The 19,692-nt window shown below is 34.0% G+C and overlaps 4 protein-coding genes across 12 annotated transcripts in view; all 4 read right to left on the minus strand.

Annotated features, from left to right (window-relative positions):
* Positions 1–6,538, minus strand: part of LOC145313336 (solute carrier family 35 member F5) — a 19,498-nt gene extending 12,960 nt beyond the window's left edge. For both annotated transcript variants that reach the window (XR_013877305.1, XM_080152696.1), the window contains exons 1-6: positions 6,415–6,538; positions 5,978–6,132; positions 5,462–5,578; positions 4,998–5,152; positions 4,593–4,682; positions 4,255–4,469 (exon numbers count right to left, since the gene is read on the minus strand). Coding sequence is in view for 1 of the 2 variants with exons in the window: in XM_080152696.1 (XP_080008822.1) it covers positions 4,255–4,469; positions 4,593–4,682; positions 4,998–5,152; positions 5,462–5,578; positions 5,978–6,129 (729 nt within the window). In the remaining variant the exon portion in view is untranslated. The remainder of the gene's footprint in view (positions 1–4,254; positions 4,470–4,592; positions 4,683–4,997; positions 5,153–5,461; positions 5,579–5,977; positions 6,133–6,414) is intronic.
* Positions 1–19,692, minus strand: part of LOC145313959 (RNA-binding protein 25) — a 307,513-nt gene that overhangs the window by 31,561 nt on the left and 256,260 nt on the right. The window lies entirely within an intron of this gene.
* Positions 6,529–17,461, minus strand: kat80 (katanin p80). Of its 8 annotated transcripts, none has more exons than XR_013877304.1 (11): positions 17,297–17,461; positions 17,025–17,114; positions 16,660–16,736; positions 15,644–15,741; positions 14,375–14,597; positions 13,707–13,902; positions 12,507–13,449; positions 12,092–12,296; positions 9,509–10,220; positions 8,772–9,178; positions 6,529–7,395 (listed from the first exon to the last, which is right to left on the minus strand). XR_013877304.1 is itself a non-coding variant. In XM_080152694.1 (10 exons), exons 1-10 carry the CDS (start codon positions 17,336–17,338, stop codon positions 9,122–9,124), a joined length of 2,643 nt encoding a protein of 880 aa, XP_080008820.1. In that variant the 5' UTR covers positions 17,339–17,461; the 3' UTR covers positions 6,529–9,121. The 8 variants fall into 8 exon arrangements, 1 of the variants encoding a protein (XP_080008820.1); XR_013877303.1 differs by having other exon boundaries at positions 8,751–9,178; XR_013877301.1 differs by having other exon boundaries at positions 6,529–8,032; positions 8,751–9,178.
* On the minus strand, positions 17,447–19,589 carry LOC145313343 (uncharacterized). Its single transcript, XM_080152702.1, has 2 exons — positions 19,326–19,589; positions 17,447–18,913 (listed from the first exon to the last, which is right to left on the minus strand). Exons 1-2 carry the CDS (start codon positions 19,545–19,547, stop codon positions 18,602–18,604), a joined length of 534 nt encoding a protein of 177 aa, XP_080008828.1. The 5' UTR covers positions 19,548–19,589; the 3' UTR covers positions 17,447–18,601.

Genomic DNA, 19,692 nt, shown 5'->3' on the forward strand with positions numbered 1-19,692 from the left:
AGAAATATGAGACTTATATGAATTTTGCTGGAGAAGAGGAATGTCTTCTACAGTTTTGCCCAAGAAATACACCGCTCAAGACCTCATTGTCTATTGACATGCTAAACACCAAATCTTGGAAGCAACCCATTGTATCAACTGATTCAAGAGTATTCACTCTGAAACATGTACCTGTAGCTAATCCGGATCTGTATTTGATTAAGCAACACATTACAGAGTTCAAGGAAAGCATATCCACTGCTCAATCAAATAGTTTAAATTCTCCATTACTGGGATTTTCTATTGAATACATCAATATTCCACTCACTATGTATGGATATATCACGCATGAAGCTAAGCTAAATGAGATGTATTGGTTTGAGCACCAACCAAATGATGAAATAGTTACTGTCCCAGCCTCATTTGTTATTAGTAATGGATCAAACACTATTATTGAGTTCAATCTCCCATGGAGCATTAGAAAGTTGTCTGAGGATAAGCCATTCCATGAGTCCCCCAAGGAGATATCTTTCACAAAATGTGAAATCCCTGATGAGATTGTTAATTTCTGGAAATCTCTACCTATTCTTTATGCAGTTGATGCTCAGAGTCAGGCTAATAGTTTTTCTGCTGTGCTGAGAGACTTATTTGGAATTGATTTAAATCTGAATGTAATAGATCTGAAAGCTTTAGCTGTAAGTGCTGGTTGCAGAATGGATCAGATGGATATAACTACTCTGAGTATAATAGTACTTGGGAAAGCCTTTCCAGCAGACGTTGGTAAGTTTGATTCAAGATGGGCTTTGGGATACAGGTCAAGACCTTCAGTTATGAAACTGTATATCAAGAAGAAATTTTTATTTCTTGGATGTATTTACAAAGTTTTGATGGGACTATTGATAAGGAATATGTTTCCAGATCCTGACATAGTACTGAATGCCACTGAGATGACCCAAGGTACATTTACCTCCTGGTTCTGTGATTTTGTTGGTGAATCACTAGTTGGAGCAGATCTCTCTGAAACTGCTTTTGCTACAGAAACTAGAAGTGAGATGATTTTTAGATTGAATCCTGATTCCATTCTTACTCAGTATTTTGCTCAACTCATCATAAATGTTCCTGTGTGTCAAGCTGGAGGTGCTAGATATATACATCATGTCAGAAATTGTTTCATTCAACAATATGAGGTATTAAAGAAAATCAGACTTCCTTTCTCCAAGGAAGAAAAGCCAAATCAGTCAAAGGATCTCCTTTCCAACAGATACTCCCTATTGTATGACAGACATCTGGATTTTATTGATGACAAACATGGAGATCCTGTTGTTAAACCTGGATTACAGCCAAGTCCTCAATTTCAGAATTCTATTTTTGCTCTGAATGTTCAAACAGATGAGATATTGCAGTTTTTTAAACAAGGAGACAGAAATCTTGTACCTGCATTGGAAGAATGGGCTCGTATTAATCCTGACAGCATTCCTGACCTATTCAATAGACTGAGACACTATAGCACCAATGATTTGACTACATTTTGGATCCCAAGAGTGAGGCTATATGATAAACTCAGACTTATTCTATTAAGAGTTGCAGATAGTAGAGAGACTGTGGAATCTTTGGATAGTGTTATTACCATGAGACGGAATTCAGTAGTTAAGCATCACCATAGTATAGAAAAAAAGAGAGTATCTGTTTACCAGAATCAGGTTCATCCATCCTATCATGCTGCTAAAGAGTTAAATGATTCCAAATATCAAGTAGATATGCTTAGTAATGCTGTAAATTATTCTGGATCTGCTGAGAGAGTTGGAATACAAAATAATATTCTTGAATTGATTCCAGGGAACAATACTGAAAGAAACAGGAAGATAAAGGCTAAGCGGCTTCGTAGACAGCAACGAAAACTTGCCTCTTATGAACATGTTCTACCTCAGCAGGAGTTTAAAGATCAAAAACGTTTGAGGACTTTATATCAACAAGGTCTTGATGTTGAATTACCACCTGACTATCAGCCAGATTTCTCAAGGTTTGTTGATCAAGAAGTTAGAGGAATTGATGCTTCATTTCCTGGACCTTCAACATCTTCTGGAATTGTATCATCATTTAGAGATAGACATTCCTCTGGATATTCTACTGGAAGTTCTTCTTCCCATGACTTTAGACCTGACAGTGCTCTTTCAACTGATGATTTACGCTATTCCATCAATGGCCAAAGAGATTTGAGAAATAAACTCGTCAGAAATGAAGATTTGAGAGATACTATTGAAAGGCAAAGGGATTTAAGAGAGTCTGTTGATACTTTGAAAGATTATGCTGAAGCTAGAAGAAATTATCCTGGTCAATATTACTAAGAAGGTATTCTTTTGTTCAAGATTTATGTAAGCTTAAGAATGTTATCTGTTCTAGCTTATTTAATACTGTTTCTGTTAAAAATATCTATTTGATTTCTTCTGTTTGGGGGAATGTTACGCTAAAATTAGCGTCTTGAAATTTTTGGTCCAAATACATTTTAACAGAACCATTTTGTTTAAGAATTTGGCAACCCTGTTCAAAACAAGTTGGGATCCTGTTTGAACTAGTGCGCGATCAGCTGATTTCAAAATTTACCGGCATTTGTATCAATATCTTCAAGGCGTACACATTATAAATTATTTGTGATCTTGTTATATTAAACTTAACTTGTTAAAATTCTTTTTTACTTTCAAATGCAAACTTATACAGTATGACCCTCGAAAAAGTATTTTTAAGCATCTGCAGCCCTTATTTCTCAATGAATTATTAAAAAATGCATATGTCCTTGTTCTCCATAGTATTCCACGTAAGTAGATATAAAAATAATTTTTTTACCTCCATTAACACTGGAGATTTTTAGAGCTAAAGTTTTGAAAAAGTGACTGAGAAAAAGATTTTTTTTTGTTTCTCTTATTTTTTGGATGGTTGTATTATGTTTTTCTGGCAACTGAATAATGAGACACAAAGAAAAACAAGTTAACTAAATATTTCTTTTTTATTCCACGAAAAATATAAATTTTTAATGGCAAAAAATACTACTGAATGAATTGAGTATTTGCAAATTTTAGGTTATTTATTAACCCTTATTTATAGAAAAGGATTAATTATGACAGTTGCTCCGCCTACTTTTCTGACATCTCAATTATTTAATAGGGGGTAAATTAAGCTTTTTAGACTAAAAAATCATTATGTTTTTTTTTGTTTTCTTTATAACTTTTTTGTTATTAAATTTAGGATTGTGAAACAAAAACAATTTTCCTGCTATATTCATAGAGATTTATTTGGTTTTTTAATCTTAAACAATTTTGCCTAATAAGTAAGTTTTCCAAAATATCATTAAACTAAAAAGACTCAAAAAATATGTGTAAAAAAATGCTTTTTTCTCAAAAACTAAATTTTTTATTTCTTTTTTGTATAAAGTTTCTGCTAGTAACAAAAATAAAAGGATTTCTAGCTTAATTTTGCTAAAAAAGTCGTTTCATGTTAAAAGTTACTTTTTCCTCAGTCACTTTTTCAAAACTTTAGCACTAAAAATCTCCGGTGTTAATGGAGGTAAAAAAATTATTTTTATATCTACTTACGTGGAATACTATGGAGACCAAGGACATATGCATTTTTAAATAATTCATTGAGAAATAAGGGCTGCAGATGCTTAAAAATACTTTTTCGAGGGTCAAACTGTATTTTTTAATTTCAGATTAAATAATTAATTTTTATCACAATCTTTTGTGAAACAAAGGCAAATGTTATAAGTGATATCTCACAGGATAGTTCTTTGGATTTATTTTAATTTATAAACTTTGCTTAATAATTGTGTCCAAATAAACGTAGTTAAAAATTATCATCGTTATAATCTCTTTTAAAATCCGGATCGTATCTAGGAAGTGAATAATATAGAACGCCCGGAACACACAAAAACATAACTGCTGCAGTTTACTCAACAATTTACTTTCAGAATACAATTTTGTCATGTCAAAATATATTTTTTATATCTCCTACTGTTAATTTGTCTGAAAATAATGTAAGCTTGTTGCTGCTCTGCTAAGGAGACAATTTGGGTCATGTGAGGTTTCGTCGTATTTTCACAGTAGCTTTTGAAAGGTTATTTTAGGTTAGGTCAAGTTAGGTTAAGTGATTGCCCCGCAGGGGCCAAAAATAGGAGAAACGCTACTGTGAAAATATAAAGAAACCCGCAACTTCGTTTCCTTCACAGGACCAGTTAACTTTTCTTATTTTTTACTATTTAAACTCTTTCAACAAATGTAATACCTGGTAACTGTAGTTGCCAATAAACCAAATAAAATTGAAGGTCAATGCCAATTGTGCGGTTTCCATGACACCAAGCCTGTTGGCCGCGCGTCTGAGTGCGTGTGCTGCGCGTAAGGATGCTGCATATGACAAACGCGCCAGATTGGCGTGCAATGCCTCGCGTGCAGACATTTCACGAACCTCTGCCACACGACTGAAGCGGACTTTTCTCTGACCTACAATATTTAGTACCATTAAACCGGTCCTTGTAAAAAAACCCAGAAAAGATTACCCCGTGAAATGTTTTTTACGCTTTTTCGAACATAATATTTAAAATCAATTAAATGATATAATAATACCTGTATCAGGTTCGCTGTCTGTTCCAGAACAGTCCAATAGTCCATTTACAGGCATATAGATAGGCTCTGACAAGCTTCGGCTTAATCCTCCTTAAAAAATAGTTATTAAACTTTGATTAAACAATGACTTTGACCTTAAAAAGCAAATGATATAATAACATGGATAAAACATCCATAAATAACTATCGAAGCAAAAAAATAGAGATGGAAGAACGAACAAAATGTAATTTAGAGCATAAGTTTTGTTTCATAAAAATTGAAAAAGAGAGAAAATATGTGATTATTAAACTATAGAAAAGCACCAATCTTTTTAGTTAATTAAAAACATGACCGACAGACTGACGGACCAAGTAGGTTGTAGGGTGGCTACTCTTTGGATGGATGCAATAAACATAAATGACTTACTGTGAACCCTAGTGGCTTCGCCACCTTCCTGTCCCTCCTGTTCTCCATCCTCCTGGTCAGATTCTAGATCCTCTGCTCCACTCCTTTCACTCTCACTGTCCCCGGCCACTCTAGTGTATCCATTACCAGCTCTGCTGCTTGGCGTACTACTTGACCTTCACAAATACAAAGTTAAAACATAGAAAGTGGAGTTAAATAAACTAGGTATTAGATTATTAACAAAGTTTGACTTGGAAACCGATTTATATCTGCTGGATTAGAACATATTCTCAGCCATACTTAAAAATCATGAATAGCATTGAATTACAAACAATTTTCCATGAACATTTTTAAAAATTCACTACAAAGCTGGTTTTGATCCTATATTTTTTTTGATATCCGAGACAAGTTGTCTATAATTCAGTGCGATGAATAACAATTCTTAACACGTGTATAATAATTCTTGAATAATAAAAAAAATCTACCTCTTCTTTATGGACAATGACAGCTTGCATTGGTCCCTCCATGGTTTATACACAAGGAATCCAGGTAAATACAATAAGAACAAGCTTGTCTTCACAAATGTGGAAAAGAATGGTTTACTAAAAATAAAATAATATTTACATCTTTTCAAATATCAATATCTATAACCTAATTCGTTTTCAAAGGAAAAGGCAATTTAATATCAAACCAAGAGTTGTAAGAGAGATTTTAAACTAAAAACTATCCACAATTTCTGCCGTTTAAAATAAGATGAGGAAGGTACCAACGAACAAAAGATTCCGGGACAAAAGCAGGAGTTACATACGTCGGTATGTCAAAAATAGAGTTAATTAAGTATATGATCTGAATATACAAATAAGTCCACCGCAGGGGTTAGGCATTTAATGGGGTGGTTTAAAATATATTAGGTTAAGTGTCCAATCCATCATTTGTCCTAGAACCGAACAAACATAAGTAAAATATAGTTTGCAACATCGCCACTAAAAAAATATTAATACCTGTAATTTTGTGTTTTGAAAATATATTCTGTGAGCTCTGAAGAAGAGACCCAAATAAAGTCAACAATGATCAGAACCAGAATGCCGAGGACAAAGCGCTGAGCCTTCAAAACTGGATTGATGGGTTCCTGTGGCAGGTTGTAATCAGGCATTCTCTAAATTATTATTTTAATGTTATGCTTTTATAATAGAATTGGGGATCTTAAACTGATGTACATTTAAAATTTTGATAAATAAGATTACCCCTCAGGCAGGGTTTCGACAATATTATTTTGGAACCAACCAAAGTTTTTGACCAAACTAATAGGATAACGTAACTACAAAACTTTTAATTAGATCTATGAAATTTAAATACTTCTTTCTTGTTTTTTTTTTCATGTCTAAATTTGTCTTTTCAAAACAAGATACATATTATTTCATAAAAAATAAATAATAACCTGTTTATCTTTCTTCTTATTCGTACACACAAAACCATCAAACTATTATCGTTCTGGCTCAGGTGAACTCAAACAGCAGAGCCATTTTATACATCCACTGGTATATATCTGTAATCTATGAACTACAATGAATATATTTTGTCTGACAGGGACATATGTGTCTTCAAACTAAAATCAATATTTGGTTAGCACTGACTATAGCCGCAGGAGTCACAACATAGATACAAACTGACCTTTAAAGGGATAGTTGCATGAAGTACATTAAAGAAGTTTGGGCACTGGGAGTAATGAATCTTAATATATAAAATTTTGTATTACATTTAAAAACCAACAATTAGGCACGACTAAAATAGTCGTCATGCTGCATTTGTGTGTGAAAATAAGGCAGTCATATACGTTGCATATGTCACAAGAATTTGATTTTCAAGTCGTGATATTTTAAATTAGAAAATTAAAATTCTTTCAAATATATGTCCTATAGATGTAGTTTAAACTATAGAACAGAAAAAAATATGCATTTCACTAAATTCAAGTTTAAATGCACTTCGTGCAACTGCCCCATAAAAATGTAACAATAATATTTTTGGAAGCGCTTTGTGGATTAAAAATAATTAGTTAAAATAAACAACTGAAAAATGAAACAAATATTCTGGCCAATTTGAAAATATGAATGAAATCCTGAACGGCATAAGTTAAGATACATATATTATATATTTTAAATTACATTATAGGTTAAATCACATCAGTATGGTTGGGTTTAGTTTTTAAAAATAATATATGAATCAAAAAAAAAATATATTGAAAGAACTTTTGGTTATAAAATGCCAATTTTTAGTCTTTATATTATTAGTTTGCCTGTATTATTTGACACAAAAGTAAAGTTAAAGATAAGTAATACCTTGAGCTAAATAGCATCTGATTAAATATTTAAGTACCTTTATAATTAGTTCATTTTAGGACGGTCATTAAGATTGCATAGTACTAACACAACATTACATCAAGGCACAGAATGTGATAGTGATTATTACATATCAAAGGCAATGACAGTTGTTTTCTGTAAATTTATATCCAGGTTTTAAAGCCATTTTTTTATATTCTTAATTAAAAAAATTTCTCCTATATTTTTTACATATAACTGGTTTCTTAACAAAGACTGCATTGAATAAATATAATTGAGATTTACAATAAATACATCATTTGGTATACGAATTCATGTAAATGGACGGAAGAAATGGGGTTTCGTTTTTTTATTTTATTTTAAATGGATTGTTTATTATTATACCTTAAGGCTTAAATAAAGAAGAAAAACATTGATAATTTCATTTATGCTAAACCTAAGAAATCTTATTAGTAATCTAAAATCTTTTCATCTAAAAACAATTCTAAAATTAAAATCTCTAATAAAGAAAACAGTTAAATTTGAACAACCTCCAAAAAATGTTGTGGAAGATCTTTCGAGTTTAGAGTGTTAAACGTTAGATATGCATGCATAGATATAGTTTTCTACCTACACGTTGTCGCGCTAAATATAACAAGTTTAATTTTTTTTAATGATTAATAAATGTATAATATAAAATACTCTAAAGAGGGGTTAATGATTGTGTGTTACGCTTTGCTTCTGGAATTAATATCACAGAGTAAATTTAAAATTGGAATAACGCATTTTTAGAAATGAAAATGTTGCTACTTGCTTTATTCCCAAAAATACTGGCGATTTTGTATCAACACCAGTTACTTATAAGAAGGGTATGGATACAATTCTACTATAAACATTATTATGCCATATTCTTCATATGCTCTGTTTATAGGATGTATAGAGCATTGATAGAATAACTATGGGTTGGTGATGTGTGCATTTGAGACCATTACACAATTTTGCTTTTACTTTTAAATGACATACAATAAGTTTAAAAATTGCAGATAAATCGCTCTACATTAATCATAGTTCTAAACCTAAAAATTTTCTATTCTATAACATTCATACGTTACTTTATTTAAGAAACTGAAAACCTATTATTTTTAATATATAAATCCTTGAAAATTGCAGTCATTTAAATATTGTTGACACCTTTTGTATTTTATGATATTTTTTCATTATTTAAAACTGCCAAATTGAAAGAGAACATTATGTATATATGTTGCCAAAAAGAGGTAGAGCGGATGATTGACTTACATAAATTTAGTTTTTTTTTCTTATTTATAAAGGATTGTTGCTTTGCCCAGTAAGATTAATATGAATTTCCTTAATTTTCCTATAAAAATGGTTTTCAATTTATCATAATCTATCTAAATTTCAAGCTAATTTAATCTACTTGGGCTAAATTATAATAGAATACTGTTGTAATGTAAAAGCTAGCTAGGCGTAAAAAGCATTTGTTAAATTACTGAGACATTCTTTAATAAGTCTATCTATCTATTGCAAAGTTTGAGTAGAGAAATATTGCAAAATGCAATCTGGATGAAAAAAGATGGCAGGTTGCTGGAATTTTGTCACAGGATTAAGTTTGCCAACTTTGCACCTGCTTGTACTTGTTGTTATGGTAACAAATTATTCATTACAGGGTGGCACGCACACATTTTTATTTCATGGCAATTGCATTTTTGAGAGTGAGATATTGTGGAACACAAGAAGGACTTCTACCAGAGATTAATGTGATTACTTTTTTTCATGAGCTTTTCAACGGCCAAGGCATGGCCTTGCAATTTTTTAATCCAGACACTGCATGAGTATGGCCAGTTCCCGGAATGTGTGACCTACTTTCCCCTGAAATTAAAAACCACATTTGATAACCTAATATTATTTACTAAGTAATAAAATGTTGTTTTTTTTTAAATATTTTTTTGAATCATAGAAAGAAAACGAAGTTGCGGGTTTCGTTGTATTTTAGCAGTAGCTTTTGAAAGGTTATTTTAGATTAGGTTAAGTAAATGTTAATGATTGCCCCACAGGGTTATAAAATATGAACAGCAGGGCTAAAGCCCCCCGCAGGGGCTGGAAATAGGAGAAAAGCTACTGTGAAAATACGACGAAACCCGTAACTACGTTTTCTTTTCATGATCCAATTTTTTTAAAGTAAAGATGTATTAGACTAACCTGAATATTTTGTCTCTTGAGTATTGTAGACCTAATCTTAACCAGCTCCTGATAGCAGCCCATACACTTGTTCAGCCTTTCCTCTTTCGAGATATCCACGCCCACCGAATTGCCAGGCGTGTCAATGTTATTCTTGATCACTGTCCCAAAATTTTTCAACACCAACTTGAGGGCTCCAGTGGCGGCATTGACATAGCTCTCGTATTTGCTGTGTAATAGCTCACCCATGCCGGGCAACAGCAGCAGGCACAAGTCCAGATTCCATATGGACGGCCGTAGGATTATGACCGACAGTAGGTCAACAACAACGGCGGAGTCTTGAAATTGTACTGCCTGTTCTACCGCCGTTTTGGCGTCTTTCTGATGCCACAACTGTCGGATGATTTCTAGATGACGTTTCCTTTGTGTAATAACTGCCATGATATTGGTGTGATCTTTCAGAATTGACGAAGTAACTTCTGATTCTGAATATTGCGGCTGCGGCCAGTCATACGCCAACTTGCTACCGCCGCCGCTCGGCTGCATGCCGATCTTGAGACCGCCAAACTGTTGGGGCAAAAAGTCCGACACGCTGAGACCCGTGGGCTTGTCAGAGATGTTGGGAACTAACTCCACCCGGTCTTGTGTTGGTGGCGGTGGTTGTTGTGAGTTGTGATGTTGTTGGGGTGCTCCCAAGTTAGGGTAGCTTGCATTACTTGAAGACTCGGAAGTCCTGAAAGGAAAACTTGTTAGAATAATCTACTTAATACGGCAGGGATCTAAAGGGATAAGACAATGGTCGTTAAACTGATGTACATCCCCAATGTTGATAACCAAAATTACCCTTTCTGTAGATTACAATTAGTGGTTGAAACGTTTAAACACTCAACTTAATGAACCAAACAATCAAAATTCAATAGAAGTCCCCCAAAGTTGTTGAGCCAACGAATACGAAAACGCTCTATTAAACTTTAGGAACTAGTGTAAATAAAAGTCCAATGTACCCTCCTTTCCTGTTGATAAGGATATAAGAGTAAAACAAACAGCATATAATTCTAAAAATGAAAATAAATGTTTTATCAAATATTGTGACGTCTTTCATCTGACAAAAAGACAATTTATAAGAAAAACAAGAGCGTCCATCCTCATATTATGCATTTTGAATTGTAGAAATATAATATAAAAATAAACTTTCATTTTATGCAGGGTGTCGGAGCCGTATCATTTTGATGCGGCTTCGGCTCCGGCCCCTACCTTAAAATTAATATATCATTTTTTTTCATTATTGAATTTGATAAAATAAAATAAATTATATAAAATATTTTGCTTTTATTTGATTAAAGCTATATTAAAGTAGAAGGATGTGTGTCTATTTGTTAAGAAACAATAGTTTTTCAGTTTTTTATATGGAAATAGACCGTTGCCAAATTATAATATTACTTTAAAAATCATTTTTAGCTAATCCGGCTCCGGCTCCACCAAAAATGTTGCTGCTCCCGGCTCCGGCACCGAAACACTGATTTTATGTCTTTACGACTGCATAATCTATTTTAAATGATTTTTCAAGGTCGTCTTTTTATAACAGAAAATCAATAGTAGTCGATGACAGAAAAACGAACTGCAATAGATAATAAGATTTGAATAAAACTAGTGGTTGGACCCCTAGCAGCTTTGGGCAATGTTTTCGAAAAGGGAAGGAGACTTGATTCCAATAATAATACAGCCTAAAACCATATCTAGACCTATAACAGGATCCGCTAAAATGAAAACTAAATCTGTTCAGTAGTCAGCGAGATCTTTACGGGCATAGAAACCATACTACTTTATAAAATAGGATATAAAATACTCTCTAAATTATTAAATTATAAAATACTATATAAATTAAACACTTTCATTTGTGAACTATCTATGTCAACTATTTAAATGGTTCTGTTTGTTTTCGTTTTGTGGTGAAGAATAGAGACAAACTTTTACAACAAGGGGAATTTTATTTAACAATGGAAAAATATTTTTCGAGTTGTTATTTAAGTACATAATATTTCTTGAGAGCATTTTCTTGGTTTTCAATTACGAATTATCATTTTTGAAAAAACATTAATATCAATCCCAATAAAATACTTTAGTGTACAACTTTATAATAAGTTTTGAAAAATTATTAGACATAATCATGTTAAGATTATGCATTAATATTGTAGAAGCAAAAAATAGTATTCATACCTTAAATATCTTTGTTAATGTTGGCATGTTCCGACTGTCTGACTTGTTAGGTTTTAAATTTACGGATGTTGACATCCTTGTTTGAAGAATTAATATCACAACAGAGTGAAATAGTTATTTCTCGCATCGTATTATAAACAGCTTTCCGCGGAATAAAATGTACGATTATAAGATTAAAACCAGTATTTTTAGCCCCGAGATGCCAAAGGCACGTACTAAAAAAACTGGTTTTAATGTTATGATTGTACATTTTTTTAATAAAAGAAATCTGGATAGGTAGATATAATATGATGCTAGACATAGTTTTTTTTCGTAAGGATGAGAAACGGTTCTAATCCACCGGATATTAATCGGTATCGAATAAATACGAGAAATAAAATTCCTTACCTATGCGGCCTGACGGCGGTTGGCCGGTCAAGCGGCTGGGCTGCAGTTGTGTTGGCACCAAGGTATGGCAGGCTTGTGGCAGCAGAGTATGGCGAGCCGGGTGGGGCTTTCAGGGGAGAAGTGGCGGTGGACGGCGGTTTCTGGTTAACGGGGAAATTGGCGGCACCGTATGGCACTGAGGGAGGCTGCAACATTTCAGGCACTCCTGCAAAATAAGGGATTTATTTACAATTAGATTTTAGAATATTTATCTATACCATTATTTTTAGTAACGCTGCTTCTTTATAACTTGGGTAATTTTGTACATTAGTCTTGAAATAAAAGACATAAAAAAACATTTTCAGTCATAATTGCGATTTCTTTTTTCAAACATCATATGTTTTAGCTTGATTAAATTCAAATATAAAAATATTACCTGGCAAGTATTCTTGCTCTGTTGGCGAGTCTTTACACGACCCTAGGTTGACCGACGTCCTGTAGCTTGCTCGTACAGGCGAGGATGGAAGGTCACGTGGGACTGACTGCGAGGTGCTGCGCCCAGAACCGGGCCCAGACCCGCCCTCGTACACAGAGACAGGCCGCTGGATCGAACCAGAGTGCGGACTATTCCGCATGTGTACTTCCTGTGGTTGCATTATATCTAAATTACTGCTGCCGCTGCTGTTGGCACCAGACACTGACCCTCGCCTGGCGCCCGTATGGTAACCAGACGGGATGGCGGGCTGAGAAGCACGACGGGTCGGCGACGGCGAAACTTTTTTGCTGCTCAACTTAGTGGCGTGGAAATTCATCGGGTCAACTGCACGCACCGGTAATGGCATGTCGTGGTCAGAGCTCGAAGGCTCTTCGAACGGTTCGTCCGGCGGCGGGGTTCGGTTCAGCACACGGTTGCGTGGGCGAAAAACGTTTTCATAATTGGTTACATCAGGAATGTCAGCATGGGCTACTACCGCGTCAGAGTCTTCGCCTTCGGTGCCGGATTTATCGGAAGTTTCTTCGGAAATTTTCACTTGAGTAGTTGGCTTTTTACCTGCCTCTGGCTTTTCTCGTATAAAACTCCGCCGCACCGTTTGCCCAGTGCGAAATGCGCCAGAAGGCGCCACCGATTCTTCGTCTTTACTAGTAGGTTTCGGCTCCTTTTCCGGAATGTTAACGCCGCAAAACGGTTGGACTTTCTTGAGATCAACTACAAATATTGAGACATGTGACTGGAGGTAGGAGGCGCCAATCAGCTGTTGGCTGGCCACAGCTATGTCAGCCACGCGACCCCAGTTCATGTACAGTGTATCGTAGCACTTGCTCGGCTCCCATCCGTGCACGTTTAAGTTGTCCTGAGTACCAGAGAACAAACATTCGCCCTGAAAGGTAAAGTGAATGAATTGTAAAATAACACAACACTGAATTACTTTTTAATAATGTTTAATAAAAGAAATATCTTTACATAAGTACAAGTAGAAATTTTTTGTCTATAGATTAAGATTTTGAAAACTACAGAATTGAGTTCTTCCTCTAATTTTCACAGTATCCCGGAAAGGTTTTTATTTTTCTGTCCACTGTTTGAGTCTCTAGTTGCTAGGGACGCACCGCTAGTTTTTTAAATGCAACTAAGTCTTACCTCAGGATGAAAATAAATGCATTTGATAGGCCCTGACTCACGTTCTGAGGAGCCAATACAAGCAAACTTCTCCAGGTCCCAGAAGGACACAGTTCTATCCTTGCAGCCTCCTGCCAGCAGGAACTCATGCGGATGGAACTCCACGTCTGTCACTGGTCCTGTGCCGATTGACAACTCGGTCAAAAGTTTGCCAGCCCTAAAAACAAAGGATATAGATTGTACTTTCATACATGTAGATCTGAATGTAAAATAATAATCTGGTACATTTTTGTCCCTAATAGAAAACCAATATTAAGAAACTTTATGGATTTTTATTCAATAAAAAGGAAATTATCTTTAAAATAAGTCTAATTCAATGTTTTATAAGATTTAATCAAGCTTTTATATATTACTAGCGGCTACGCCAATAAGGGTCTCTAATGAGTAATCTAATAATATTACAAAGATCAGATGTTTCTTATTCATGTTTCTACGACATTGGCGACACCTATACTAGCAGCAACTTTTAATATTTTTTTGTTTTCTCTTAGTTCCCATGTGAAGATATTCTGTAAAGGAGAACCATATTGGTTCTGCGGTTAGCGAGATCCTTCGGTACAAACAAAAAGATAAACAGACAAACAGACATTCTCTTACTTTATTATAAGGGTTGTCAAAAGTGGTCTGACCTGAGATCCCAAAGTTTAACCACTCCTTCCTCCCCAGCACTGGCAATCCACTGGCCGTCAGGGCTAAACTTGAGTGAGTTGACCCGGTTGGTGTGACCCTTGTACGAGAAGATACACCCCTTCCTCCTGGTGTCCCACAGCTTGAGGCAGGTGTCCTCACTGCCAGAGGCTAAGTACTCCCCGTACGGATGGAATTCTATGCAGCTGATGCCAGCTTTGTGACCTGCAAAAATGGAGGTAGCTTTATTATTGCAAAAATGGATTTTTTAAACTTAATTATTTTAGACTGAGAGTGAGAATAGTTATTTCTCGCATCGTTTTATAAACAGCTTTCCGCGGATATAAATGTACAATTATAAGATTAAAACCAGTTTTTTAGCCCCGAGATTCCGAAGGCACGGAGTAAACAAACTGGTTATTGTCTTATGATTGTAAATTATTATATTCGTAGAAAACTGGATATAATACGATGCTAGGCATAGTTTTTTCGTATGGATGAGAATGAATACGAGAAAAGCTTTTATTTGACAAAGGGAAAAAGAACAGATAAAAGTTTAACTTTTATTATTGGATCCCAAACGTGTAAAACATAAGATTGAATTCTCAATGTCGTTAGTAACGGACACGCAGTACTAATATAAAAACTGCGATTCTACTAGATAATAGATTAGATATTTTTTTGCATTTACATAAAAACAAGATCATTTTACAGAGAAAAAACACATAATTTTACATTTGTGTTGTCTTTTTAATCTATGGCTGTAATATGATACTGTTCGTAGTAGTACGAGTGCCATATTAAAATATATTAAATACAAGTATGATATTTCCATACAATTTGATTGTTTTATGATTTTGAATAACAGACAAGTATCTATAAGCCACAATATAAATAACAGGGGTGTATATTATGCACGGGATACCCTACTAAAGAGGGTGGGAGGGGAAAATATGTGAAAGGAGGGAAAAATTAAGAGTAATAAAAACATTTTTTCCCTTCATGGGATAAAAAGTAGAAAAATATGTGGAATGGGAGAAAGAAATCCAAGAATTAAAAATAATAAGTACCTACTGACATTTTTTTCCAATTTTCCCACATTTAAGGAGAAAAAACTAGGAAGAGAAGAAAATTAAATAATTCTGTTCCGGGGAAAAAAATAATTCTTGTACAGAATAAACATCTCTGATAAAAAATAAAGAAATTAATTTTTAATGGAAAAAGTTTACTGTTCAAAAATAACTCAAATTGCAATAATTTTGGGAGTATACCTGTATGAGTTCTAACAAGCCTGGCGGCCTCCAGGTCCCAGATTTTGAGTGTTCCAGATTGGCTACCTGCACACACATGCTCTTCTGTGTGACCAAACCTGCAAAAATGTATAAGTTAATGGGTATAAGAAAAGCACAATATAAATTGAACAATGGTTGGATATATGGAATGAAGATAGTAAGATAAATGACGTGTTAATTCTTCCTTTTGTAGACAGATAAAAAGTATTCATTCTTTTTTTGTGAAACTGCAGAACCGCATTCAACGTGTTATGTTTCTTTCTACTTTTTACATTCGTTGAAAACTGGATATAATACGATACGATGCATGATTTTTCAGTATGGCTTAGAACCGGATCTAATCCAACGTATATTAAGGGGGGGGGGGGGGGGGTTAATGCAACCATCTCGTAATCAATGTATAAATGACACTTAAAATTCGAATTTCGATCTAAAATTCTGCATGAGTAATCCTTGGTAGGTCTATTGTATAAATGGCATTTAGAATTTGAATTTCGATCTGAAATTTTGCCTAAATCGAACAAAAAAGTTGAAAAAGTAACGGCTAACGGCTCAGCCGTTTAGCCGTTTTTTGGCTATTTTTAGGGCAAATCTGTCATAAATTACGTAGGAATCAACTTTTTGAAGCGTATTTTTGCTTTAAATCATGTGAAATGATACAAAAAAAAACATTTTTAGATTTCTATTACCAGCAACTACCGGCTGGAACCGTTTGAAAACATTTTGGAGCAGAAAATAGATAAGTGGAGATAAGTGGAGATAAGTTTCGTGATGATTTGCATTGAAAATAGCCCAAAAAAATGGCTAAACTGCTGAGCCGCCAGTTGTTGGCCGTTATTTTTCCAACTTTTTGTTCGATTTAGGCAAAATTTCAGATCGAAATTCAAATTCTAAGTGCCATTTATACATTGATTACGAGATGGTTGCATTAGAAAACCCCCCCTTGGTTTCGAAGCCAAACTGGAAAAATATTTCTAAAGTAAAATAAACTGTACCTGACACAGACAACTGGGGTGGAATGGCCGGTCAGACTCATTATACAGTTGGGCTTCCCGACAGCCCATAGATTTACCTAAATTAAAAAATAAATCACTTAGTTTCAGGAAAATTATCAGATAGGTAAATCTTAGAAAGTTTTTAGATACGCTCAATCACATAAATTCAAAAACCAAACTGCAAATAATTTTCTAGTTGTGTTGCATAAGATATCTTATTTTTTCTTTAGTAAGATTTGTTCGAAAAGTCTAAAATAACAATAAAAAGTGTCAATACTTACATTTTAATATTATATTCATTTTAAATTTAACAAAACATGATTTTTAAATAAAAACCAATGAAGAATAAATAGAAGAAGACTGACCTTTTTATCTTCTCCACCTGTGACAAGAACCCTGCCCGACCTGTGGCCCAGGGCAAGGCAGTTGACAGCTGCTCCATGGGCCACAAACTCCTAAAAATAGACATTGGTTGGTATTCTTTAATTTTGAGTAATGTAATCCTAATGATATCTAACTCATATGATTTTACATTAATAGAATGAAGGACAGATTGAAAGACAAAAGTATCTTTCACATTAACATCAATATTTGTTAATAATATGAAGTAGCTGCGCTACAATTAACAACGACATACCTGTAATTTCCAGCACCGTTTGGACCTGCTAGGCGCCGACATGACGGACTTTGGTGCATTGAAACTTCTTTAGGCCCACCACAACGCATGCGAGTTCAACACTTTGGGTTCAAACTTAAAAACGTCAGTTTTACATGGATCTTAAAATCATCTGAAAGAGAAAAGGATTTGGTTACATACAGATTTAATATTATTATACTACAAACATGTATAATATTATAATAACAACTGTTTAAATAATAAATTATAAATGCTAATGACAAAACAAGAACAAAGACAATGAGGGGTAACAATATTAAAAATCAATGAAAATGGTAATTTGAAGTGGCAAATTTGAGATTCTTGTTAGAAAAGGGGAAGAGATTATGTGCCACATGAAAAATCAACACAATGGAACTGAACTTTATAAAGAATTACAGCAATATGGCTTTGCACTAACTAAGCAGTTGCTTAAGTTTGTAACAACTTGGAACTGCGAAGAAACGGCAATTAAGCCGCCAGGGCCGCTGAAAATTAAATGTCAAAAAAATTACGGCAGGAAATAACGTTAGTACAATTCCTTGTGTTGATTTAAAAGCCACATCCGCCTCCTATCTTTTCAAAGAAAAAATAATAATTTTGGTATTTCATAGTTAATTCAGCTTTTTTACAATTTTGAAACATTATAAAACTAAAATAACATTGTTACTATGCCTATAACTATATAAATTAAACTATTTGCAATAAAAACCGGATTATATTTTTAATTTTGGCTAAGACTAGAAAAAGAAGTTTTTCAAAAGCTAACATCATAATTTTTTTTAATTGCTTATTTACTTCTTTTAATGCGACAATTTCATTTTACTTGTAAGGTTTTGTTAAGGTTAACCCTGTATATTTCTACATATATTAATATATATAGTCTATATAATTGCAAGATTCTCAGTAACGGGTAAATGCAATAATAAAAATTCCTGGAATTTAGGAATTTAATCCACAATCTGTTTATCAAAAGTAGTTTAAATAAACTTGCTAAATTATTTTGGCCTAATTATTCCATAAAAATAAAATTAGTGATTTTTAAATAAAACTTTGTTTCGGTGATGTAATTAGACACTATAAACTAAAAATAAATATTTCTCTAATAATACTAATATAATACTATTAACTAAAATATACATAAATAAAATAAAGCTTATTTCTTGAGCATTTTGTAAGATAATGTTCTATAATGGTACAAGTAATAAATAACTTCTACAGCAACTAAAGTTAAATGAGACAAAGTAACTAAAACTGTATTGATCTATTAGAATTTGTTTATTTGACCTAAAACCGAATTGATCTATGATTTCCATCATCAAAGTCTGCCAAACGGTGCCACTCCCTCTTGGCCGCCGCTCTCTGTGTACCCCGCCGTCTGCTAGCAGCCGCTCCGCCACCGTTAGTACTAGCATCCTGGCGGACGGCTCGGCTGCCAAGATAATCATGGTCCCGTTCCACAGCCTCTCGACGCAGCCGCTCAGTGTCGAGTCGAGTCTTTTTCTCCTCAACCTCCATGATCTCGGCCTGATTAGACAATCTTTTCAACTCGCGTTCTAATAGTCTTTGTTCTCTAGATTCTCTGGATTGTTTGCTTTCCTACAAAAGGCAGAAATTCAACTTTACTATTTTCCTCATTCCCCATATTGCCGTCAAACTGAAATAAGTGTCTCTCAGTTTCATATTAAACGGCTATGGCATACAAAGTAAAGACAAATACTTTTCAATGTCCGTCTGACCGACTGTAGACCACAGCTTAGCAAAATTTCTAATATTGGCCTATTAAAACACAAAACTGGTCCAAATCTTATATGAATGTCAAAACATAGATAGTAACATTTAGACAATTTTCGTATAACATTGACTACAATGATTTTAAATAAAAGTTATGTTAGCCGGATACACTAAGCTTTTTAAGAACATGATTGTCCTTAATAACTAATATATTTTTATGAAAATAAATAACTTATGTTTTGAATCATTTAGTAAATAATCTGAAATTCCTACCCACCTCCTCAAGGAGCTGTTTTTCCATCATCTCTTTGTGTCTGGTGTCACGTGCCATTTTGGAGCGCCGGTTGTAATTCTCCTTCAGCCTTTTTCTCGCCTCTTCCTCCTCCCGTTTCTGTCGCATTTCCTCCTCCAATTCTTCCTCTCTTCTCCTTTGTTCCTCCTCTATTTTTCTCTCCTGTTCTTTCTTTGTAATTCTCGATGATGATCGTTTGTTCATCATAAGTAGTTTTATTCTTTCCTCCTTTTCTTTTTCCTGTTCATTTTTAAGTCATTTTTATTTTATTTTCAAAACAATTAAACTAGTAAATTTTGGGACAGCATCTATATTGTTTAGGATAACTTATTCGATCTTGCTGTAATTGCTA

The sequence above is a fragment of the Acartia tonsa genome, chromosome 3 (assembly GCF_053477335.1).
Source record: "Acartia tonsa isolate MP-2025a chromosome 3, ASM5347733v1, whole genome shotgun sequence".
Lineage (NCBI taxonomy): Eukaryota > Metazoa > Arthropoda > Copepoda > Calanoida > Acartiidae > Acartia > Acartia tonsa.